A 26,543-nucleotide genomic window follows, 5' to 3' on the forward strand; every position below is an offset into this window, starting at 1 on the left:
TAAGCATTTTATTAGCAAAAGTGTTATATTTTTCATTCATGCCATGAGCACTGGAAACATCAGTCCAGTGAATGTCTCTGAGGAGTGTCCTAAAATAATCGATTTTTGGCTTATTGATTACCCTCTTGAGCTCAGATTTAACAGATTTTATATCCTGTTCAGTATTAACATTTAACAGAAGGAACTGCATGTCATGATCTAAGAGGCCATTGACTATTGGTTTTGTAATATAATTTTGTTCTTTTGACTTTTCTATAAAAAATATTATTCATGACTGTTTGTGAGCAATTGGTGCCCTAGTGGGGAACTTGACAGTGGGAATTAAATTGAATGATAGTGTTACTAACTCAAATAAGTTCTTATTGGGAAAGTCTTTAAGGAAATCTACATTGAAATCACCAGCAGCCACTATTTCTTTGTTTTTGGTTGTTAAATAGGCCAGTACAGCTTCAAGATGGTTTATGAACAGATTAAAGTTACCTGCAGGTGCTCGATATACACTTAATATTATGAAGGGTTTTTTGTGAAATTCTACTTCTGTTCCACATGCTTCCATATGCTGTTCTAGGCAAAATATTTGAATGTCTATGTTCTTAAATGTATGACAGTTCCTGATGAATGTGGCAACTCCTCCTTTCTCCATTTCTACTCTGCAAATGTGAGATGCTAACCTAAACCCTGTAACACTTAAAAGCTCTGTACCAGTGGTCACATGATGTTCAGAGAGGTAGATTATGTCAGCTGGGTTTGAGGACTCTAATTCATCTATGCAGATAATTAATCCATTAATTTTATTTCTCAGTCCTCGAATATTTTGATGTAATAAAGATAGCTGACATTTCACATTGACTGAGATAAAATTGGGTAGAGTTGAAATATCTGCTGATTGTTGAAAATTATTAACCAATAGCTGTTTATGCTGAGGTAATAAGCTAGAATTATGTTTTCTGGTTTCTTTCTCAAACTGAAGCTTTGTCTCAGTCCTAACCTCTCTTAAAATTTGGTTTCTTTCTGTCTGCCCTACCCTAAAAAAGGATCTTTTCTGAACCCTACAACCACCAGTATTTTATCACTCATGACAGTGCCTCCCCCCTTTAACTTTCCTGACAGTGTGAGCTTTCTATGAGAAAAAGTATTATATAGCTGAGAACTTTCTATGTATCTCTCTACTGATCAGCACTTCCTATCTATGTGGCAGCCTTTCTTTATACTACCTTTCCTGCTCCTACCAAAAATTCTCAATTACTGATTTATGCTGGAAGTCGATTTACACTGCATGGTAAGGAAAGTGAAGCACTCAGAAGACATGGCTCGAAGTCATAGTAACTTTGTACAGTACACACCTTCAGCAGGTATAGAAATGATTAGAGTAGCAATTCTCTGTGACAGCTAGAATCGCCATCAGAGTGCATTAGTGTTGTTAATGTTTAGTGTTGTTGCCAGCCCTGGTGAGGTATATGAGGGATGTAAATAGCATACGTTAAGTGATCACTGTGAAGGACATGGGCATGCCGTATGCTTGTGTGAGACAGCATTATCAGCACCTGACAGAGTTTGAAAGGGGTCTCAGTGTGGGCCTCCATTCAGCCAGCTAGTTGAATGGTGCAGTGGTCCAATAAAGTGCATGCAAATGTGAGGACAGACATATTCATCGTCAAGGTTCCAATGAACCACGCCTGACCACCACGAGGGAGAACCACAATATTATGCATCAAGCACATCATTACCCCTTCACATCAGCATGTGCCATACGTGAACAAGTTATGGACATCCTGAGCCATTCTGTGTCATCCCGCTGCATTGTTCAGAGGTTAGCAGTAGTCAGACCAGGGATTTACTGTCCACTGTGTAGGCTGACGTTGACGCCACAACACAGATGGCTGCATGTGGAGGAGTGCCATGACCAGGAAACATGGACTGCTGGTGAATATCATTGCATTTTATTCAGCAATGAATTGCAGTTTTGCATTATCTCAAGTGACCATCACTGGAAACATTTGGCAGTGATCTGGAGAGAGGTCCGATTCTTCCAGTGTGTTGGAGATGCACGCTGGTGTTACTTCCGGTATTATTGTGTCGGGAGCCATCAGATATGACTTCATGCCATGGCTAATGGTGATTGGGGGAACTATGATGATTCGAGGGTCACTCCAAAAGAAATGCACACTATTTTTTTTTTAATTCTATCTTTTATTCTACATGTTTGAAAGTCTTACAGTGTGTAGATACATCCTTTAGGTACAATATTTTCATTTCTCCACATAATTTCCATCCCTCTCAATTGCCTTATGCCATCTTGGTACCAGCGACTGTATACCGGTCATCATCTTCAAACCTTGTTCCACAAAGAGAGTCTTTCAGTTTCCCAAAGAGATGATAGTCACATGGAGCCAGGTCAGGACTGTAAGGCGGGTGTTTCAGTGTTGTCCATCCGAGTTTTGTGATCGCTTCCATGGTTTTTTGACTGACATGTGGCCGTGCATTCTCATGCAACAGCAAAACATCCTGTTTTTGCCGATGTGGTTGAACACGACTCAGTCGTTCACTGTGATGCGTCTGTCAGCAGTCACCAATTTGTTAACTCTCTGCACATTGTCTGGAGTGTGTGCAGTACGAGGCCCGCGGCTTCGAGGACAATCCTCAATATTGCCATGCCCACTTTCATCACATAACCTGCTTGCCCACTGACTAACTGTACTGCTACCAAGGTGAGTCAACGATTGACTCACCTCCGAAGATGTTCTCCGTAGTTGAGAACGAAACGTTAGGGAGAAGAAATTTCTATGAAAGCATGTTGCTTCTGATGAACATCAAGTGTAGCAGCCATCTTGAAGACATGCTGTGAAGGCGATACTCATGGGAACAGGTTGAACTAGATTAGATTAGATTAATAGTTCCATGGATCATGAATACGATATTTCGTAATGATGTGGATCGAGTCAAATTTTCCAATACATGACATAATTAAGTTAATTTAACAACATACTTAAGTTAATATAAAGTTTGAAAACAAGCGGGAAGAATGTATCTACATACTGTAAAACTTTCACACATGCAGAATGAAAAGTGTATTTTTACAAAAACAGTGGGCATTTCTTTTGGAGTGACCCTCATACAACAGTATGTCATGGACAGCCTGCATCTTGTGTTATCTCCCATCATTAGCCATTTTTCAACTGGACAATGCTTATGCACACATCATGTATGTCTATGAACTGTTTACATACAAGGGTGGTTTGGAAAGTTCTCAGAACAAAATAGAAAAAAAAGTACTTACATCACTGAAACATTTTCCTGGTTTTCAATGTAGTCTCCTTGTAGATTAATGCACTTGGTCCAACAATGTTCCCATGCCTTGATCACATCTCAAAAATGAGTTTCCTCCAGGCCTGCAAGACAGTTGTCAACTCTGGCTATCAATTCTTTGTTTGAAGTGAATCTTCATCCACCAAGAAAAATTTTCAGTTTTGGGAAGATATGGAAGTCTAACGCAGCCATATCAGGTGAATTAGGTGGACATGGCAACAATTCATACCCTAGTTCATGTAATTTTGCCATGGCGATGGCACATCTGTGCAGGCGCACATTGTCTTAATGGAAGATGACTTCCTTCCCTGCTAAACATGGCCTTTTTTCATGTATCTTTTATTGCAATTTGCCCAGGAGGTTAGCATAGTATTCTCCAATAATTGTTTGCCCAGTGGAGAATTAATCTACAAACAGAATCCCCTTCGCATCCCAGAACGCTGATGGCATGACCTTTCCCGCCGAAGGAATTGTCTTAGCTTTTTTTGGTGGCAGAGAATCAGCACGTTTCCACTGCTTTGACTGTTGCTTTGTCTCTGGGTATAGTAGTGCATCCAAGTTTCATCTGTGGTCACAATCTGGTGCAAAAAATCTTGTTCGTTTCTCCTAAAACAGGCCAAAAATGGTTCCGATATGTCCAACCTCACGCATTTTTGATACAGCTTCAAGAGTCACGGCACCCACCTTGCAGGTAATTTTTTCATTTCTGATTCTTCAGTTAAAATGTGATATACTCTTTCAGATGACATCTGGCAAGCTTGAGCAATTTCATGCACTTTCAATCGGCGATCCTCCATGACCATTTTGTGTACTTTTGCAAGTATTTCTGCAGTAATGGCACATCTTGGCCAACCACTGTGCAGATCATCATCTGAGGTCGCCAAACCAAATTTAAATTCATTTGTCCACTTAGCAACAGTTGAATATGAAGGAGCAGAGTCCCCCAGTGTATTCTGGAAATCAGCATGAATGTTCTTTGCTTTCATACCTTTCTTCCCGAAGTACTTAATCACTGCTCAAATCTATTTTTTTCCATCTTAAAAAATCACTACACGGGAACAACAACAGGGCCATGTCACCACCACAGCTCTCTTCCAAGAGCACTGACATGGCAACAGTCCAATGAATATCACATGAACAACTCGTTGCGCTAGTGCTGACCTGCTGTGGTGATTCCGAGAACTTTTCAAACTACCCTCGTAATGTTGAGGTACTCCCAATGCCAGCAAGATCCCCAGAATAGAATAGAGTAGAATAGAATAGACATTTATTGTCTTGTAACATACAATTTCAAGCCATTGACTTAATGTACAGGAGACTCTTCACAACACAAAAACTGGTTTACAGTTTTTCTTATAATGTCAGTAATATAATATACAGTACTGAATGATTACTCAATTAAGCAATTAATAATTTTTCTTCAAAAGTGACAAACTTTTAAAAATTAACAGTCCTAAATGCCCAAATTTTCAGGTTGTCATTTATGAATTCTTCTGCTGAATAGTAACATTTCTGCACGAGTTTCCCATAAAGGTTTTTTTCAATGTTTATAAATTTACGCTGAGCAATTCTCTTCCTTTCACTTTGTTATAAATTTTCATAGCTATATAATATGGAGTTCGAGCATAAAGTTTTAAATGGTGGGTGGGCAGCATAAAATTATTTTGATTTCTGGTGTTGTACTCATGTTGAAAATGATTTGCTACAAATAAATCAGTGTTACTATGTACAAAGATAATCAGCTCAAATATGTATACCGAGGAAGCCCTTAAGATACTTAGATTTTTTATGAGTGGGCAACATGATTTTCTTCGCCCTACATTATGCATATCTCTGATGGTGATTTGCTGAAGTCTTAGATATGACACATATGGTTTGAGTTACCCAAAAATACAATTCCATACCCTATTACTGACTCAAAGTAGCTGTGATATATTACTTTTCTTATGCCCATACTGGTAGCATTGTACAATATCCTCACTGCAAATGCTAGGCTATTTAATTAATTTGCAAGGTACTTATATGTGATCCCCAAGATAGATTTTTATCTAGCATTCCTACTCCATGTGAAATGGTTTTCCATTTTGAAGTATAAGTTTCTCTCTCTGATGACATAACCACTGTTTGTCTTGGGTTGATCATATAGGACTTATACCATTCTAATACCGTGTCCCCAATTCCATGCTTTTCCAGTTTACAGAGTAGCAAGGAGTGATTCACACTATCGAAGGCCTTTGATGTGTCACAAAATAATCCTGTGGCATGCAGTGAGTTGTCTAGAGATGAGCTAATTTTACCAACGAAATGATTTATAACAGATACTGTGGTTTTGCCTTTTTGAAATCCGTACTGATTTTTTGAGATTATTTTATTAAATTTTTCAATAAAATTTTGAGTTTGTGTGTTGTCTACCTTTTCAAATATTTTTGTTAGTGATGGAAGAAGAGAGACTGGGCAATAGTTTCCCATATGTTCTTTTGTGCTTTTTTTTGAATAGTATGTTAACTACTGTGTACTTGATTGCATCTGGAAAATAACCTTCTTGAAGGAACTGTTTCACTATTGTAGTTGTGGCTGGCTGTGCAATTATTTTAGAGACTGTTTTTAACACTTTTGTTGTATCCCTTCCCATTCCACTGATGTTTTAGTTTTCAGTGATAGTATCACATTTTCTATATCTTTTACACTAGTTTTGGTAAATGTACTGAAGAATTCACCTTCAAATTGCTCACTGTTGAAGAAATTTACATTGTCTGGGCAATCTTCTACATTGATGTTTGATTTGTTTACATTTATAAAGAATTCATTAAATAAATCTGTGGCACGTGTCTCAGCTTTGATCACTGGCCATAATGTCTTTGATTGGTTTTCACTATCCAATATAAATCTGTCCCTAATAGAATGTGTGGTACCAGCTCAAATGTCAACTCCATCCCAATGCCTGTATCGAAGATATCAGGCACCAATTGCAGCAGCAGTGGGGCTGTTTGCTTCAGGAGAGGCTACATTCTCTTGATGACACCCTTCTCAACCGAATCAGTGCATGCATCCAGGCGAGAGGGTTGCAACATTTTAATGATAAATGGGCTTATACGGCCAAGTTCTGAACTCGAGTCGATTTTTTAATTGCTGCAAAAACATCACATAGCCTGTCAACAATGAAGTTTCAGTTCGTTTTTCTTCTCCCCTTCTCAGCACATCACATTTTTTGTCAGGCAATGCATATAACACCAGTCTACATGATATCAGATGACTGAAAATAGATGTGTTTTCATAACTAATTTTTAATGCTGATTTTATAACTGATCTTAATTTTCTTCTGTCATATATAGTTTTTCATAATAGAATAAAGTTTATTTTGTGTTTAATTGTAGGAATTTTGTTAGGAAAGCAAACTGGGTACATGAAAATGCGAGTTTGCTTAGTAACTAAAAAAGATAATTTTATAAACATATATTAGGTCTACTAAAAATTAATGTATTAATGAGCTATTTCTTTTTCTATGCAGTTCTGACAAAGGTAATTTGTCATGGTAGCTGTTAAATAGCTTTCTTTGATTTAGTCCATTAACTGCAACACCTTCTAAACTTTTCACACTAACTAAGGCTTCTAAAGTGTTGTCTTTCCCAGAATGCACTTCTGACCAAAAAGCAGTTCTGGTAGCTTGAGTCCAAGGTTTTTGTTAATCATGCCCTTTGCATTCTTGTGATGATATTTCCAGAGAAACTTTCATCCTGTAACACATATTTCGTCCTATCTAACCAAGAAGTGAAATACCAGTTTTCATGGATTTAGCTTTTTTTTAATATAGCAAAATATTTTCTTAAAAATTTTCATCCCCATTTGATCCCCTTGGGGGCTGAATTCCCATAAAACAGTGAAACACCTTTTTTTTTTATTTCTAACAGAGACGTCAAATACAAATTTTATTAGATTTAGCTTTGAAAAGAGTTTCATGATGAATAATTTCGTAAAACTTTTCATCCCCTAACTCACTCCCTTAGAGGGTTGAATTTCCAAAAACACTGAAAGATGTATTTTTTGTATTTTTTTTTTTAAATTTCTAATCAAGAAATCAAAACCAATTTTCAAATATGTAGCTTTAAAAATACTTCAGTAGTTCTTTAGTAACAATTTATTCTCAAAAAACTTTCACCCACTATTTTACCCCATTAGTGGTTGAATTTCCAAAAACACTGAAACATATATGTCTTTCATTTCTGACAGAAAAACCAAATACCAATTTTTGTGGTACCTGCTTGAAAATGAAAATAGCCATATATTTTCTAAAAAACTTTCATCCCCTATTTCACCCCCTTAGGAGTGGAATTTCAAACAATCCCTTCTTAAACGATGCCTACATTGAGTTTCCAAAAACAATGAAACACTTTTTTTATTTCTAACTGACAAACCAAGTACCAGTTTTCATATATGTAGGTTTGAAAATATGTTAGTAGTTCTTTAATAATGATTTATTTAAACAAAACTTTCACCCCCCCCCCCCCCTCCCCATAGGCGTTAAACTTACAAAAATGCTGAAACATATACAGGGTTATTACAAATGATTGAAGCGATTTCACAGCTCTACAATAACTTTATTATTTTAGATATTTTCACAATGCTTTGCACACACATACAAAAACTCAAAAAGTTTTTTTAGGCATTCACAAATGTTCGATATGTGCCCCTTTACTGATTCGACAGACATCAAACCGATAATCAAGTTCCTCCCACACTCGGCGCAGCATGTCCCCAACAATGAGTTCGAAAGCATCGTTGATTCGAGCTCGCAGTTCTGGCACATTTCTTGGTAGAGGAGGTTTAAACACTAAATCTTTCACATAACCCCACAGAAAGAAATCGCATGGGGTTAAGTCGGGAGAGCATGGAGGCCATGACATGAATTGTTGATCATGATCTCCACCACGACCGATCCATCGGTTTTCCAATCTCCTGTTTAAGAAATGCTTCTGCTTTAGCCTTTTCCGTAAGATTTTCCAAACCGTCGGCTGTGGTACGTTTAGCTCCCTGCTTGCTTTATTCGTCGACTTCCATGGGCTACGCATGAAACATGCCCGCACGCGTTCAACCGTTTCTTCACTCACTGCAGGCCGACCCGTTGATTTCCCCTTACAGAGGCATCCAGAAGCTTTAAACTGCGCATACCATCACCGAATGGAGTTAGCAGTTGGTGGATCTTTTTTGAACTTCGTCCTGAAGTGTCGTTGCACTGTTATGATTGACTGATGTGAGTGCGTTTCAAGCACGACATACGCTTTCTCGGCTCCTGTCACCATTTTGTCTCACTGCGCTCTCGAGCGCTCTGGCCGCAGAAACCTGAAGTACGGCTTCAGCCGAACAAAACTTTATGAGTTTTTCTACGTATCTGTAGTGTGTCGTGACCATATGTCAATGAATGGAGCTACAGTGAATTTATGAAATCGCTTCAATCATTTGTAATAGCCCTGTATATCTTTATTTTTGATGGAGACACCATACACCAGTTTCGTAGGTTTAGCTTCAAAATTGTCTTAATAGCAGCATATTTCCAAAAAACCTTTCATTCTCTATTTCACTGCCTTAGGGGTGGAATTTCAAAAAAAGGTTGGTGGGATGATACCACAATCCAAGCAGTTAGAAGAAAAAATGGAGCATGGAGAAAATGGTGGAAAACTAAAAATGACGAAGACCATAAAAGATATATAGAGGAAAAGAAGAAGTGCAAAGAAATAGTGGAAACAGCAAAGAAAAAGGCATGGGAAGAGTTTACAAAAAAAAACTTGAAGAAGATGTGAAGAGCAATAAGAAAATGTTCTATAAAATGATGAAAAATAAAAGGAAGGCTTCTGAAGTACCAGTAAAGATGGAAACAGACGATGGTACCATTATTGAAGATCCAGGGAATATAAAAGATCTCTGGAAAGAACATTTTAAGAAGCTGTTAAACGCTGAGGAGCAGGTACATGAGGAAACAACAAATAATGGAGAAATTGAGAGAAGTTGGGAAGCAGAATTAGGACAAATTACACAGGAAGAAATGGAAAAAGCTGTGAAGAAGATGAATGGAGGGAAAGCCCCAGGACCTGATGAAGTATCAGTGGACATGATAAGAGCAGCAGGTCCAGTGGGAATGCAGTGGCTGTATAGAGTACTATCAAGCGTGTGGAGAAATAGTAAAATACCTGGCGACTGGAGAACAGGAGACATTGTTCCCATCTTCAAGAAAGGCAATAAAAGACTTTGTAAAAACTACAGAGGAATAACCCTCATGAGTCATACAGCCAAGATTTTTGAAAGAACTTTACTAAATTGAATAAGTGAAAAGATAGAAAAGGAGCTGAGTGAAGAACAGCATGGGTTTAGGAAAGAAAGGAGCACAATCGACCTGATATTTTCTATCCGTCAACTGATGGAAAAAAGTTGGGAGTATAACAAAAGGGTGATAATGGTTTTTATAGACATAGAAAAGGCATATGACTCAGTTGACAGGGAAAGACTCTGGGAAGAACTGAAGAAGATAGATATAGAAGATGGATACATTAATGTTATAAAGACAATGTACAGAGGCCACAATTGTAGAATTAGAACACCATTGGGGAACTCTGAATACTTCAAAATAAGACAAGGACTTAAGCAAGGAAGTATTCTATCTCCTGCGATTTTTAATGTTGTGATGGAGGGAATGAATAGGGCAGTTAAAGATATAGTAAAAGAAAAAGACAAAAAGATGATTTTTGCAGATGATATGGTAATATGGGGTGATAAAGAGGTAGATGTACAGTTACAGCTTGATGCGTGGAAGGAAATAATGAAAAGGTATGGATTAAAAATAAATAAAGATAAGAGTGAAGTAATGGTATTTGGAAGAGAGAAAGGAATCAATGGAAATATTACCTTGAATGTAGAACCCCTCAAAGTGGTAGAAAGTTTCACTTATTTAGGGAGTGAAATATCTAGGGATGGAAGAATAACTAACGAAATTAATAGGAGGTTACAGAAGGGAGGCAATTTCTACCAAACAATAAAACATCTGATTTGGAATAATGAAGTTTCAGAAAGAGCAAAACTCCTGATGTATAAGAATTATTACTTCCCTATTGTCACCTATGGTGGAGAAACATGGACAATGAAAGAAAGGGACTGGAGCAGACTGCAAGCAGCGGAAATGAAATTTCTCAGAGCAGTTAAGGGAAAAACAAGAATGGACAGAGTAAGGAATGTAGAGATTAGAAAGGACCTCAAACAAGAAAGTATGAGAGAAGAAATTGAAAGAAAGAGATTAAGATGGTATGGGCATGTTAAGAGGATGCATGGGCAGAGACTCCCCAAAATTATGGAAGAACTAAAGATGGGTGGGAAAAGACCTACAGGGTGCCCAAGAACACGGTGGAAAATGGGAGTGAGAACATCTGTTGAAAGGAGAGGTGTGACCTGGCAGCAAGTGGAGGAAGAAAAGTGGTGGGAGGACCGAGCCAAATGGAGAGGACTCATCAGCACCCAGACCCGGCAGTAGCTGGAGCGGGATTCGGATATAGATATATAGGGGTGGAATTTCAAAAAAAGGCTTCTTAAATGACGCCTACAGTATAAGATCAACATCCTCTGCAAATTTCAAGTTTCTGTCCTTAGTGGTTTGTGCTGGTCAATGATGGGTCAGTCAGTTGGGACACTGTCTTTTATAAATATACAGATGAGTGTGATAGGTGGGCAGTGCAAACATTAGAGGACAAAGCTTTGCCCATATCAGAGATATTTTGTGCCTGGGACTAAAAACATGATGTCTGAACTGTTCATTGACCACAAAAAAATATTAGTGAATGACGCAACCAGCCACAAATATTTTTAAATTTTTTGTTTTAGTGCCATAACTGATTCTGGGCAGCCATGTCCATCTTCAGATGGCTAAATTTTTTCTTTACACAGAGGTTTTGACCAACAGCATGTTGTCTGCTCCATACTGCTCAAGAATATTGAATGTTACAAAAATAGATGCATGGGCTGCCTACAGATCTGTTACCAAAACCTTTCTAAGGAATAAAAAACATATAAGTTACAAGAACATTCTCAAAACCATGTTGGAAAATTTCAAGTTGTTGAGTAGTAACATGGGTGTGAAGTCTACATTCTACACTGACATATTGAGTACTTCCCTGTAAATTTGCAACATCTTAGTGAAGAGTAGCATGCAGTTGTGGAGAGGTAATAGGAAAGATTGAAATAATGTATGATTGCTCACTATTGTTATGTTTTGAAGATGGACAATAAAGATGAAGGTTCTGCAAGGAAATAAAGAAAGATAACACTTGAAAATTAAATGTAAAAGAGAACTCATAATGTAGCTGACAATTGTTTACAGTATCCTTGGTATATGCCTATGAAAATAAAACAATAATTATAATCATATAGAATTTGATTGAAATTTTATTTTAAGATATGTGTTTCAGTTACTTAAATCTTTAGAATATGAGATCTTATTTTATGAATAATTGTGATGTGACAGAGCAAAATGAAAGTAATTTTTAGAATCAGCAATACAGATTTAATTCTAGAATACCTACTTTTGAGAAATCATCTGACAAAAATTTTTAAAATGTAGACTTATGTATTGATTACAATTCAGATAATACTCTTACTGTAACAAAAGTCTCTGTTCAGTTTCCATCATGTATTTCTCCTTGTATTGATGTGGAGTGGGACAAATAGGAGGGCACTGAAATACCTGTTGTGTCCATAGAATTCCTAACTTGGGGTATTTTCGGGGTGAATGTTAAATCATAATCGCCAAGAGTCACTGAATTCAAGCTTAATATAAACCTGGGTCCCTGACCCAGAGGCTTGTCTGTGCTGCCATTCTTCCAGTACCTCAAGCTCTGGTCAGTTATAAGCCACCATCATTGTGAACAGTGATGAGGTATTGTGTGAGCAGAGAATTAAAGGTTTAACCTCAGCAAATATAAAACAGGATTTATGTTTTACACCAAAAGAGTCCTCCAAACCACTGAAAATTACAAGTGTTCATGACATCCAAAAACTTCTATAACCTATGAGACTATGACGAAAGTTCACAATTCTATACTCAGTGATTGCCGGTTAATGGCATACATGGTCACTGATATTGCAAAGATCTCAGTAGCACACTTTCAGCAAATTTGACGCCTAGCTTTGTGCATAATAAAGCTTTCTACTCAATGGATACCATGCCTGATAAACATAAACCAAAAACACATTCAAATGTGCATTTCTCAAGTGAATTCAGACTTGTTTACACACAATTTCATTTATAAACAATATTTTAAAATTGTTTTAAATATCAATAGACATAAACTTGCTGATTTCTCTCATAAGGAATATGTCAGCTGTAGTAATTTCATTGAGTTTGCTTCAATGGCTGTCATTTTCTGGGATTCTCATGGCATGATTGTTTATAGACTTCTACTACAAGATCACGTCTATCACCACAGGATTTTACAAGTCACTTTGTAAACAAGGTAGTGTTCTTTAATCACACTAATGCATTAGAGTAATAGTGACTATTGTGGATATTGCATCCACCATCAGAAGTAAATTATGTGTTATCAGAACATGTACACAGTGTGATCAAAAGTATCCGGACACCCCCAAAAACATATGTTTTTCATATGAGGTGCATTGTGCTGCCACCTATTGCCATGTACTCCATATCAGCGACCTCAGTAGTCATTAGACATTACGAGAGAGCAGAATGGTGTGCTCCACAGAACTCATGGATTTCAAATGTGGTCAGGTGATTGAGTGTCACTTGTATCATACATCTGTACACAAGCTTTCCACACTCCTAAACATCCCTAGGTCCACTGTTTTCGATGTGATAGTGAAGTGAAGGGACATGTACAGCACAAAAGCATACAGGCTGACCTAGTCTGTTTACTGACAGAGACCGCCAACAGTTGAAGAGGGTTGTGATGTATAATAGTCAGACATCTATCCATACCATCACACAGGAATTCCAAACTGCATCAGGATCCACTGCAAGTACTATGACAGTTAGGTGGGAGGTGAGAAAACTTGGATTTCATGGTTGAGCGGCTGCTCAAAAGCCACACATCACACTGGTAAATGCCAAACGACGCTTCACTTGGTGTAAGGAGTGTGAACATTGGACGACTGAACAGTGGAAAAATGTTGCGTTGAGTGACAAATCACAGTGCACAATGTGGCGATCGGATGGCAGGGTGTGGGTATGGTGAATACCCGGTGACGTCATCTGCCAGAGTGTGTAGTGCCTACAGTAAAATTCGGAGGTGGTGGTGTTATGGTGTGGCTGTGCTTTTCATGGATGGGGTTTCACCCATTTTTTTGTTTGGCACTATCACAGCACAGGCCTACATTGATGTTTTAAGCACCTTCTTGCTTGCCACTGTTGAAGAGCAATTTGGGGATGGCAGTTGGATATTTCAACACGATCGAGCACCTGCTCATAATGCATGGCCTGTGGCAGAGTGGTTACACAACAGTAACATCCCTGTAATGGACTGACCTGCACAGAGGTCCTGACCTGAATCATATATAACACCTTTGGGATGTTTTGGAATGCCGACTTCGTGCCAGACCTCACCGACCAACATCGGTACCTCTCCTCAGTGCAGCACTCCATGAAGAATGGGCTGCCATTCCCCAAGAAACCTTCCAGCACCTGATTGAACATATTCCTATGAGAGTGGAAGCTGTCATCAAGGCTAAGGGTGGGCCAACACAATATTGAATTCCAGCATTACCGATGGAGGTCGCCACAAACTTGTAAGTCATTTTCAGCCAGGTGTCTGGATACTATTGATCACATCTGTTCCAACTCAAATAAAAACTACTTGCACAGTATTATTGAAATATGCTAGAGATGTAAGATACTACTGCAACAATTAATTTACTTATTCATTCATTCATACCTGCGCAACCCACCTAGCACACAGCAGCGGCACTACTTAGCCTGATATGAAGTTGCCGTGCTACAGTTATCTCTTTTGTACTTGACCATCATTCTCAAGTGACAGTTTCTGGTGCAACTTCTTTTTTAACCAGAAATTGCCGGATTGATTATTAGATTTCATACAGGGACAATGAAAGAGAAGAGCACTTATGAATGTGAAGGTCTAGATCAAAAATGAATGTTCTTTTATTTATACATGTTAGTTTACCACATAACCAACTCTCTGGCTTCTACACAAAATTGGCCACATAATGTGCCTTGTATGAAGCTACAGTGTTCTTACTGCTATGTGTTGCAATTAACCTGAAGAGCAAGAGACAGTATTCTGCTTTCGAACACACAATGTAATTGGTTGAATAGTAACTCAGTTACAAAGGCCATACTTTACCTTCCGCTTTGCTGATTAAAGTGGCAAGTTCATTAAGACATTGGATTCACATTTAGCAAGAGTTACACTCAAGGAAGGAAAGGTAGAAAGAGTGGGGTGTAGCTTGCTGCCAATAAGAAAGGCTTTAGCAGAGCAAAAACTCAGATACAGTTAGGACAGGAAAGGAATGATGTTCTTAAATGAATCATTCCATCAATTGCCATGACTTATTTAGAAAAACTGCAGAAAATGTCAATTAAGATTGCAGGAAAGTGGTGTAATTCCACACCTCTTGACTGTTATTCATTCCAGTGTGATAACCACTGTCCCATTTCATTTGCTGAATGGGTTTCAAGTCCTCATTCTTTTTGTTTCCTCATCCTCTCTCTGTCACAACTTCTGCTCTATATCGATAATCTTCCATATTTTTGGACAATTTCTTCAAATTAGACATGGCTCATACACAAACTTGAGAGGATATAAAATGAAAATTTTGTAAAAGAAACAACTGAAAACAAAATGATTATGAAGGAAATGAGATAGAAACTTCTGTTGGGCAGACATCACATTTCATTAGTTAAGAATCTTGATGGGCAGCAAACAAAGTAAACAGAAGAGTACAAATGGCTTGAAGTACCTTTGATAAATTAAATAAAGTTTTTAAAATATAGCTTCCATTGTGTCCCACAGGGAAAGTTGACAATCAAAGTGGATCTCCAGTATTAGCATATGTTTGTTGGACATAGCCTTTTAATGTGTAAACCATCATCAAATACTGAGGATCAAATAGAAAGGAAAGAACATGTATTTTGGGAATTACTGGAAGTCACAGGGAAACAAAAAAATGGATTGGGGAACAGACTACAGTAAGACACATAATCATGACTGTAATGAAAGTAAAACTGAGGTGGGTGGGGCATGCAGTCAATTTACTAGATGGCAGATGAACCATGGAAGCTCTCTTTATTAGATTTCAAAATAATTTATGTCTTGAAGCAAACAATACATGTACTAACAAAAAGATGATGTATAAAAAAGCTTCTAATTGCACAACTTTCTGGTTGTCATCCACAATAAGTGACCTAAATTTTATTATTAAATTAATTTTATTAAATTTATTATTTTATTTAGTTGTTTACATATAAACTTTGTATCTGTATCATTGAAATTTTAATCTTGTTGACGTATTTCTGTAGGAACTTATAGAATGCATAGTCACTATATACTTTTATGCTTATGTACATGTCTATAAATACAGATCATTTATTGTTTCACAGGTTGCTAGCAATTCAAATTGTCTGCTCTACTATCTTTTGTTCTTGCGACTCTTTCCTGTTACACCAAACTGGTTGATAAATCTTATAGCACCATTAGCTGGTGTACCGCTCACACAGTTTCTCATTACTGTGTTTCTTGGTGAGTACAGTATGTTAACCTCTTTTGTTTTCTTTTTAGCGTGTGTAACAGAAGTACAGATATGGAAGAGAACTCCAACATCAATGCAACATTACATCAGCAACTATTTGTGATAATTTTCTAAACATAGTTTGGGTGCAACAAAGCATTCATAAAGTCTAGAATTTATTCATATAAACATTCTCAAGAAAATATCAACCTGCTGCAAAGGCTGGCAGTTAGCTTTTAATGAAGAGAAAGTTGTGCACTTCACAAAATGTAAAAATGTAGTATTGTTGGACTGTAGTATTAATGAGTTACAAATAGTGTAAGTCACATCATACAGATATTTGGGAGTAACAGTGTGTAGATGTATGAAGTGGGATCATCACAGTCTGGGTTCTAATTAAATCTGATAGCATGCTTTAATTGATTGTCAGAATACTTGGAAATTGCAGTTTTTCTACAAAAGAAACTGAATAAAACACACATGGCCCATACATAACAACTGTCCATGCTCAATGTATGTGGCCTATATCAGGTCAGACCTACAGGCGTATAAAGTGTACACAAAGAAGGCTGATGCAGTTGATCACTGGCTTGTTTGACCAGTGAGAGATTTTAACAGAAATGTTGAAAAATCTCAAATGGCAGACACTTGAAGGAGGCATCATACATCTTGTGAGAATGTGCTTAGAAAACTTCAAGAACTGCCTTTCAGTGATGGAAACTGAACATAGTTTTCTGTCGCCAACATATCTATCCCAAAGAGACTGTGCAGATAAAATTGGGAAAATAATAGCTTGCCTAGAAGTGTACCACGATCATTCTTTTCATTGCCCATCCATTAATGGAATGGTCTGAAACCTTAATATATGAGAGAGTTACAAAATTACTTCACATTGATCACAAAGTATAGATGGGGTTGTCAAAGTTAACAACTTTGCATGGAGTAGGGAATTGTGTTGAGATGTAGATCCATCAATATATTCCCAAGTCTCAATTGACGTGCATACAGAGGTGAAGGAGTAAGAACATTAGCCACACACAGGCCAAAAGTTATGTTACCCAGGAAAAAACTTGAGAGATAATATTCTGTTGCTGGAAAGGCATTCTTCTCATAGATTTACTCCATGAGCTCCTTGCTTCTAAAGCCATATACTATGCCATAAAAGTAAACTATAGAAAGAAAGCACCTCATCCATGTCCCTAAAATGTGACAGTAAAAGTGAGTTCAGACGCAGTCAGGTCATGTCAAGTCTTCGAACAGTTTACACAGGGATTCTCAGACTCCTCACACATGATAAATCTATGTACAGAACTTCAAGGAGACTATGTAGAAAAGGACAAATTTCTTTTTGATGTGTACTAATAAATTTAAAAAATGAAGAATGGGTGTTTGTTTTACAGTCCCTGTAGTGGTAACACCTGCTTTATCTTTTCATTGATTTGTTGTCCTTGGTGTTGATGTACTGGCTAAAATATGGTTTGTGGAAGTGCAACTACTGTAAATAATGTAGCCGAGAGGTGCGCAGTTGCATTTCACAGTACTTTAATTTCACTGTTCACAACCCCCTAATAATACAGTTATATGGCCAGTGCACTATTGTTTAACTTTCGATAAGCCTCATTAATAGTTTGCAGGCAAACCTTCACATACTGCTACAATAGTTTCCTGTTGAACATCTACGAGCAGTAAAACCTAACCAAAAAGTTCACATTCTTGAAGAATAATCAGATAGTATGGAGAAGACACTGTTATTGTTTTTAAACATGGCCTAATTGTTTAACACTTATTCCACGGTTAAGTTGAAGCATTGTTGTTGTTCTAACCAACACATGTTTCTTGTGTGAAACTCGGCTGTGGACTGACTGTCTCATAACCAAAAATTGGGCCCTTATATATCTTCGCAATAACAGGTACTGAAACTACACATTGTTCAAAGTTAAATTTACAGAAATTACAATTAAAATCTAACTCATTAAATTAACTGAATACATCGAAAATTCCGTCTTTTTAACAGTTTCTTCTACTACAAGAGTTAGGCTGAATTATTTGTTTAAATCATGAAATTAACAAATGTAAGTAGGTGCACAAAGAATACTTTTGACAAAACTGTTAATTACTTTGGAATTAATTAAGAGCCGGCTTTGCTAACATGTTTTCGAATAGAGCCAGAAAAATCCTTTAAGAATACAATTAGTTGTTCCTCCAAATGTTTATAATTATTATATAATTTATATTTGTTTATACGTCAACAGTAGAATTTAAATTACGAAACAATTACTGATTTTGTCCTGTAACAAAAGATACTAACTAGGAATAGTCAAAATAAATTAGAAAATCAATTACATACATAAAACTAAGCACAAAATTAGATCTGGTGTTACATTCTTTAAAACTGAGGACTAATCTTTCTCTTTTTTTGAAAATGCAGATTATATTCATGTACGTTAATGATAATTAGTTCAGAAATGATAAAAAATGAAGTTAAGTAGGTAGCTGGCAAAACAAGAGGGGAAGAAAAAATATTCCAGCTTGCTTCATCACAACCCCCTCCACAGCTTATGTTGCGGAGACTAGTATGGTGCTCATATCTCAAGCAGTTGGTTTCATTCTTGATGGAGAAAGAAATCATACCTCAAATATATAAGCCCCTATGAAACTTCAATGACTGCAGAAACGACATGTGTTGTGGGCTCCAGGTGTTTCTGTTTCAGTTGCTAAATTGTATCGTGATGATGTGGTACAATACTGTGCAGACATATTGGATATTAATAAAGGGTGTGCTTATAACAAGCGTTCACATTATCATCAACATTCAAAGACTGTTTGGTTGAGAATCTGCTCTCTCTCTCTCTGAGTGTGTGTGTGTGTGTGTGTGTGTGTGTGTGTGTGTGAGAGAGAGAGAGAGAGAGAGAGAGAGAGAGAGAGAGAGAGAGAGAGAGAGAGGGGGGGGGGGGTTATTTTATAATGAATCCAGTGAAAGTAGAGTATTGTTCCTACAGAAGCAACAGGTCCTCACTGTAGGTTTTGCATGCAGTGTTTTTGTAATTTAAGTATTGACAAAAATTCGTGCTCAGTCAACACTATTAATTTGATCAAGACCAAAGATGATCATGATATTTTCCCGCAACAACTCATAGAAAGGCCCAATGCGAAGGAGCATAAGCCTCAAAGTGACCCTCTAAAATATCACACAATCTCCTTCAAATGAAGTAGTTTGATTAATGGCAAGAAATTAATGTATGCAAAGTACCATAATCCCTGAAATCTCTTATCAGATTCGTGGTCATATTAAATCTTTTCCAACTAAGCTGAGCCTGTTTCATTTTTGGAATATAAAGTACTTAGATGCTAGATTAGACATGAAGACAATGTAGTCTACATTCCTTCATTTGTATCTAAACTCAAATGTGAAATACAAATTTTACCTCCATTAGTTTAATCTGTAATTAGCTCAAACTCAAACTGAAGCCTGCACAAAAAATGTTAAACTTCACAACAAAAGTGGACACCTCTGTGAGAACTATAATTTCACTAAAGAACAAAGAAGTTTTATCAGAAACTGAAGTTATGAACAAGATAATATTGTTGGTCTTACAGATGCTTCCATTACCAAAATTCCCATCCAAGAAATTTACTTATGTTACATATACATCAGTTGCTTTAGTATTGACAAATTGAAAACCAAATAGTGTAAGTTTTCTTTGTAATCATGAAGGAAATCAAGGAAAGGAGCCAATGATGTTTGTACCATATGGTTCAAATACATAATTGATAAACAATATATACCTCTTTTTCATATGGTTGACCTGGGCAAAACTGCAACCATGTAAAAATTGGGTTGTTTTGAAAATCTGCCTTATGCAAACACAATTAGATTATTTTTTTTAATTTTTACCCAGACATTTTTATTTCTGTAAAATACAATATCAAATTTATAATAATTTAACTGTTGCAGCCCTTAGAATTTTACAGAAATAAAAATTTGGCACATAGGTGTCAAAACATGTCGGGGTAAATATAAAAAAATAAATAAAAATAAACTAATTGTGTTTTCATAAGGTGGATTAAAAAAAAAACTTATCCATTATAGGCCATTCCTTGTTTCCCAATACCAGAGATTTCTTCCTTAAAAAGACTTCACAGAATTTGAAACACTGGAAGTCTTCTTTATTTTGAAAAATAGTGGTGGGCGGGACTATTACAAGAAAATGCCCTTACCTACTGAGTCACTAGGAAAGGCTGTTGCGGAACAATCGAAAGTAATATTTTTTTCTAGTACACACATGAGACTCGTAGCTGTCAACAAATTTATATATGGCTTAGTGTATCACTCACAAACTCATATTCAAAAAACAACAGTAACCTTAAAACATCATGCTTCCCGGGATTCTGTTGTCCTGGGGATGTTTGGCTGATTAATAAATAGTTAAGATGTGGAAGAAACAGAGTGAGTATATACTGCAGGATTTCTAGAGATTTTATGAAAATTTCTTCCAGTGGCCTAATGCTGAGAGGAACAGTCACAGTGCAGGCGATGAGGTACCCCCCCCCCCCCCCCCCTCACATACACACTTTTTGTATTATGTGTATTACTGTTACTGGAGTAAATTTTTGGAATGTTGATTTTTATGACACTTTATTGATATAAAAGAGTTAAGCAATATTCAGTTTTTTTTTTTCACATATGAAGGTAAATTGAACTCAAAATATCATTCAATGTATGTTTTCTAATAAGCATAAACTTTTCTTTTCTGCCACAAAGTGTTATCCATTTAGTAGGCAGAAACCACAAGCTGTTTTCTGAATTTTTAGAAACTTAAATTGAAATCAAATTTAGTAGGTGATCACACCAATGTTTTAAGTATGAGATGTGTGTATCTTTTCCAAATTGAGAACAAATTCCCCCTTTTTATATGCTGTTTTTTTCACTCTCTTGTAAAACTTAGAAAAAAAGTACTTATTCTTTCAGATAGAATGTATTAAAATAATAAAGTGAAATGTCACTTTTTTGGCAATTGTTTTTACATGTATCTCCTATAGAAACGAGAGACTGCCAGGAGAAGAAGATGGTAGTGACAGTAGGAACTATGGAAATGTTTCTAATTATAGCTGATGATATCTGTTCCAGGTTTAATGCCATATAATTTTATGTGCGTTCAAGCTGGTGAAGTTCTGTCCTCCATCACGTCTCTCGACACACTGTTTAGTACAGAAACTTTCATTAGACTGGGTCTGATGGCAACTGCATCACTGTTGCCAACATTTGTCATCCGCAAGCACAAAATCCAACAATCTTTGGACAGTTCAGTGCAGAAAAATACACACAGCCACAAAAGCTAACATCCAAAGTTAACTTTGGTTAAACTTGATGATACTAGCACTTTTTTATTTGTTAAGTACATAATCTTGCAAAGATTAAACATGTACATACATTAAAGATTTATTTTTTTAACATTGTTATTTAATATTTGTGTGTTGTAAGGCTGAGACAAACTGAAAAGAATGTATAAGTATTTTAAGTTTTCCTTCTTGATTGCTTCCCTTAACATATTGTCCAGTCTTTCATGTAGAATCTAGATGCTTGATGATGTATTTGTATTTAAAATAAATAAATAACAAAGCAAATAATTCTTTGGCTCTGATTGAGAGTGGGAGTCAACATGAATACAATGAAAACACTGATAGTATAAACTGAGTACAGGTGTTTATCATGTCAGCAGGTGTCAGTTCAGCTGCCATGATTCAAATAACTGCCTTTTCTAGTTAATAAAAATTATCTTGGCCCTTTGAAATGTAATTTCAGTGTGCTAACTTACTTGTAATGGTAGTGGTACTTGCTCTTAACCTTTTGCACTCCGTAAGGCAGACATAGGGTAGCTCAGCGTACTCTTATTTAAATCACCACTGCCTGGGCAGCGAGCATGCCACAGAGAATTGTGTGTTTTCTTTATGGAAACAATGAGGCCACTGACCAACAGGTAGAGTATACATTAAAGCAAAGAGTATGATTTCATCCAAATATATTTCCAAAACATTACAATACAAAGGTCCTCATTTCTGCCCTGGGTTTCTTTCTTCACCAATGAAGTCTCTTGTAACACTTTTACAGAATATTTTGTGAGGCAGTTTTTCCAAGATGTTTTTCCCACAGTGATTCTTGTGTAGCAAATAGCTGTTTACAAGTCCTACTTCCAACAACCGGAAATAACAGTTTTTGCCACCACTCCAGACTTTTCATCAGAAAACCATAACTGGAAGTAAAATGGTCAGATCAATACACTACACCTATCTTGAAAGTATAATCAGTAATCACATTTGGTTACATTACTTCTTCCCTTTCCTTTCAGTTTCTCCTTTCTATAAGTGTCACTGAGCTATTTGCTTTTGTAGAAATGATGAGAACAATTCATTTACCTTGCCATGCCAGAACTATCATTTTGTTATTGCGGAGGCATTTTATTTCATGCTTCTTCAGATGCAGAACTCCTTTCTTGATTGTAGCTGGAAGGTTTTTGCGATTGGCCTGAAGTGTTCCTGTGCGATGCACGCTCTATTTCGACAGTTCATCAGCTGACAAAATAAATCTCGGATGAACGGCCTGGTATGAGTGTGCATACGACACAATATTTCGGCAATCGACCACATTTCCATCATCAGGTGCGCTGACGTACTGACCAGCAGTGGGCCGGCGCCATGTATATATAGGACAATCCCCCTCCCACTCCTCCCTCAGCCGCTTCCTATGAGTCGGTGCGGCCTGCGCCCCGCATGCGGTCCAGGTACAGCGTCTGTTCGCCGCCGTCTGGGCGCTGCATCCTAGGTCTTCTTGTTCAGGAGGGTCTGCTGGCACTGCTCTCGTTATTCTTCCCTCCTCCCCGGAAGTCGGTACACTCTGGGAAATATCCTTTATCTTCTTAATCCGGGTGATTGTGGGTTCCCACGCCTTGCTAAGGATATAACCGCTATCAGATTTAGTTGTGGCTCCCTTGCACTGATCTCTATGGCTTCCTTGATGACACAGTCCCAGTATTTGGAAGTCTGTGTCAGGACTTTGGTTTGGTCATAATCCATGCTGTGGAGTTCCAACAGGCAATGCTCAGCGATTGCCGACTTACTGGGCTGTTGCAGTCTAGTGTGCCGTTGATGTTCTTGACATCGGTCCTCAGTGGTACGAGTAGTAGTAGTAGAGGGTTTTTTTGGGCGCACGACAGCAAGGTCTTCAGCGCCCACTCAGTAACAGATTGAGATGGGTGTCAAGAAAATAATCAGAACAGTAAAATAAAACAGAAAGTAAAACACAGGTAACAAGGTTTGAAAAATATGGTCCTACCGACACCGAAGCGTGGGACGAAGCATGTCGTCAGCAGTAAAACATGGACAACACAGGAAGAAAGTGGTAGAGGGAGCTAAAACAATATAGCAGATGGAAGTATCTGGCTGACAGCAAGGATAAAAGGGAGGAGCCAGCCACTCTGCAATACACTAAAACCTCCAGCCTAAAAGTATAGGCCAGAGTCCAGACACATCACAAAACTTTAAAACCCTAGACACACGCGTCTCATTGTTAGCTAAAACATAAGGCAGATCCCCAACTTGTGCTTCTGCCCTTGCATCACGGTATAAAATGCAGTCTGTTAAAATGTGCTGGACAGATGTGCACACCACAAGCATCACAAAAAGAGGGGGATCCTCCTGCCGTAATAGAAAGCTATGTGTGAGAGGACAGTGCCCGATCCGAAGGCGTGTGAGGGTCACTTCTTCCCGCCTGAGCAACCGGCAGGAGGAACACCACGGCCGAGTTGTCGACTTCACCAACCACAGTTTATTGGCCATCACCGCCAGCCATTCTTCCTCCCACAACTCCATGCACTTCTTGTGGAGTGGAGAAATGACAGACTGCAAGGAAAGAGGACACTGGACCACATCCTGCTCTCTGCAGGCCTCCTTAGCAGCCTGATCGGCCTGTTCATTGCCCCATATTCCTACATGACAAGGCACCCAGCAGAAGGACATCTCCTTACCCCGCCGTTGGAGCAGGTAGAATTGGTCATACATCAGCTGGACCATCGCCTCAGTTGGGTACAGATTCTGCAGTGATTGTAAGGCACTAAGAGAATCGGAGCAGAGGAGAAATCGATTGCCCCGAACACGATTCATCAGCTACAGTGCCTTCAGTATCATGTGGAGCTCCGCTGCGAATACGGTATATTCATCAGGGAGGCGAATCTGGGTAACATGATCAGGAAACACTACAGAACAGCCAAGGAAATTCTCCTGCTTGGAGCCATCAGTGTAAACGACAGTAAAACTGCGATGCGCATCTAAAATGTTAAGAAACAGAGATTGGGATGTAAAATCTTTCTTAAGATTAGTCAAATCTAAAATAAGTCTGGGTCTCCGGAGGAGCCAAAGTGGAAATCTGCTCCAAACACAATGTAAAACATGAAGACCAGCCATATCCATCGCAGAGAGGCCATCCTGTGCACGAATGCCATAGGACCGCATCGCATGTTGCCGTTTATGAAATAGCCATGCCAGAGGAAGCTGAGCAACGGTATGTTATGCAGGTGTGTATGGTGTGAACAAAGTTTTATACGCCTGGCGCACTGTAAGTAGCCGTCGCCGCATATGAAGTGGCGGTTCACCAGCCTCTGCACAGAGGCTTGGTATGGGGCTGGTTCTGAATGCCCCAGTGGCCAACCGAAGCCCCTCATGGTGCAGAATGTCCAACATCTTTAAGTAATAAGGCCTCGTAGACCCATACACCGTGCACCCATAATCGAGCCAAGATCGCACAAACGCACTGTAAAACTGGAGCAGATAAGTCCTGTTGGCTACCCATGTACTGTGACTAAGACATTTCAAAATACTTAAAGCCTTCAGTGACCGTCGTTTCAGGTCTTTAAGATGAGGTAACCACGTAAGCTTAGAGTCAAAAATGAGTCCCAGAAATCTCACCGTGTCTTTAAAAGTAAGGATAATGTCCATTATCCTCAACTCAGGAAAGGTTAGAATCGAACGAGAACGGTGAAAAAGAACACACCATGGTCTTCTCGGTGGAAAACTTAAAACCACTCTTCTGCGCCCAGTCATCCAAACGTCTAAGAGTAAGTTGCAACTGACGCATTGTCGTTGCAAGGCTTGAAGAAGAGCAAAACAAAGAGAAATCATCCACAAACAAGGAACACTGGACAGGACTTTTCACTATGGAGGTAATGCTATTAATAGTGATGGCAATGACAGTCACACTTAAAACGCTAACCTGAGGTACACTGTTCTTCTGCTCAAAGCGGTCAGACAGGACGTCACCAATTCGATATCTAAAATATCATGGCGAGAGGAGAGACTGAATAAAAAGAAGAAGACAACCACGAAAACCCCATTCGTGAAGCTGCTCCAGCATGAGACGCCTCCAAGTGGTATCTTAGGCCTTCTCGATGTCAAAAAATACACCTAGAAGGTGATGATGGCGTAGGAAAGCTTGTTGTATAGTTGCCTGCAGGAGGGCAAGATTATGGAAGGTGGAACGAAACCTCCTGAACCCACACTGAAAGCGACTAAGGAGTTGCCAGGATTCTAACATCCAGACAAGGCAGCGGTTGACCACCCGCTCCAAGGTCTATCCCAGGCAATTAGTGAGGGAAACTCTATGGTAGCTACTCGGGTTTGTGCGGTCTTTCCCAGGTTTTAAAAAAGGAATTAAAACTGCCTCATGCCATGAGTCAGGAAAGTGACCTGACGCCCAAATGGCATTAAAAAGTAAAGGAGGATTTCTTTGTTGCGCTTTGTGAGGTGCTGCAGCATACTATAATGGATCCTGTTGTGACCAGGAGATGTGTCACGAGCTGCAGACAATGAAAAATCCAGCTCTCACATAGAAAATGGGCAGTTGTAAACTTCATGAGAGGTGGACTGGAAGTACAGACTACACCTCTCAGCAACCGCTCTACGGCGCTGGAAACCCAGATACTGATTGGTTGTTGCAGTAACCATGGCAAAATACGCTGCCATAGTCTAGGCAATGTCTCGCGGATCCGTGTGGAGAGTGCCGTTATTCATTACAGAAGCCATGGGACAGCTCCCTCCTCTCCCAGAAATTCTCCTGATGGCCTCCCACACAATGGAACTTTTGGTGGAACGATTAATGGTGTTCAGGAACTGTTGCCATGACCTCTTCTTACTCTCACAAATAATGCAGCGACATTTTGCCCTCGCCACCCGAAAGGCTGCAAGATTCTCAGCAGTCGGCTGACACTGGAACCAACGCAGAGCCGCACGCCTGGTCCTGATTGCAGAGCGGCATTCGGCACTCCACCAAGGGACAGATTGCCTCTTCCAGTGGCCTGTGGAATGGATGCTGCAGCGGCGTGGTGGTCCATTTTGGTAATATGATCCACCCACGCCTCAACATTCGCACAGTGTTCGAACTGGGCCAACTGATTATAAAGTGTCCAGTTGGCTCCACTGAGCACCCACCTTGGTGGTCTCCTTTCGGGGCCCAC

At 38.5% G+C, this 26,543-nt stretch overlaps 1 protein-coding gene across 3 annotated transcripts in view; it reads left to right on the forward strand.

Annotated features, from left to right (window-relative positions):
* Positions 1-21,568, forward strand: part of LOC126253480 (transmembrane protein 41A-like) — a 50,822-nt gene extending 29,254 nt beyond the window's left edge. For 2 of the 3 annotated variants that reach the window (XM_049954843.1, XM_049954842.1), the window contains exons 5-6: positions 15,914-16,052; positions 21,170-21,568. In XM_049954843.1, the coding sequence (XP_049810800.1) occupies positions 15,914-16,052; positions 21,170-21,381 (351 nt within the window). In that variant the 3' untranslated portion in view covers positions 21,382-21,568. The remainder of the gene's footprint in view (positions 1-15,913; positions 16,053-21,169) is intronic. The other variant, XM_049954841.1, reaches the window with a different exon arrangement.
* Positions 21,569-26,543: the final 4,975 nt, after the last annotated feature.

The sequence above is a fragment of the Schistocerca nitens genome, chromosome 4 (assembly GCF_023898315.1).
Source record: "Schistocerca nitens isolate TAMUIC-IGC-003100 chromosome 4, iqSchNite1.1, whole genome shotgun sequence".
In the NCBI taxonomy this organism is placed as follows: Eukaryota; Metazoa; Arthropoda; class Insecta; order Orthoptera; family Acrididae; genus Schistocerca; species Schistocerca nitens.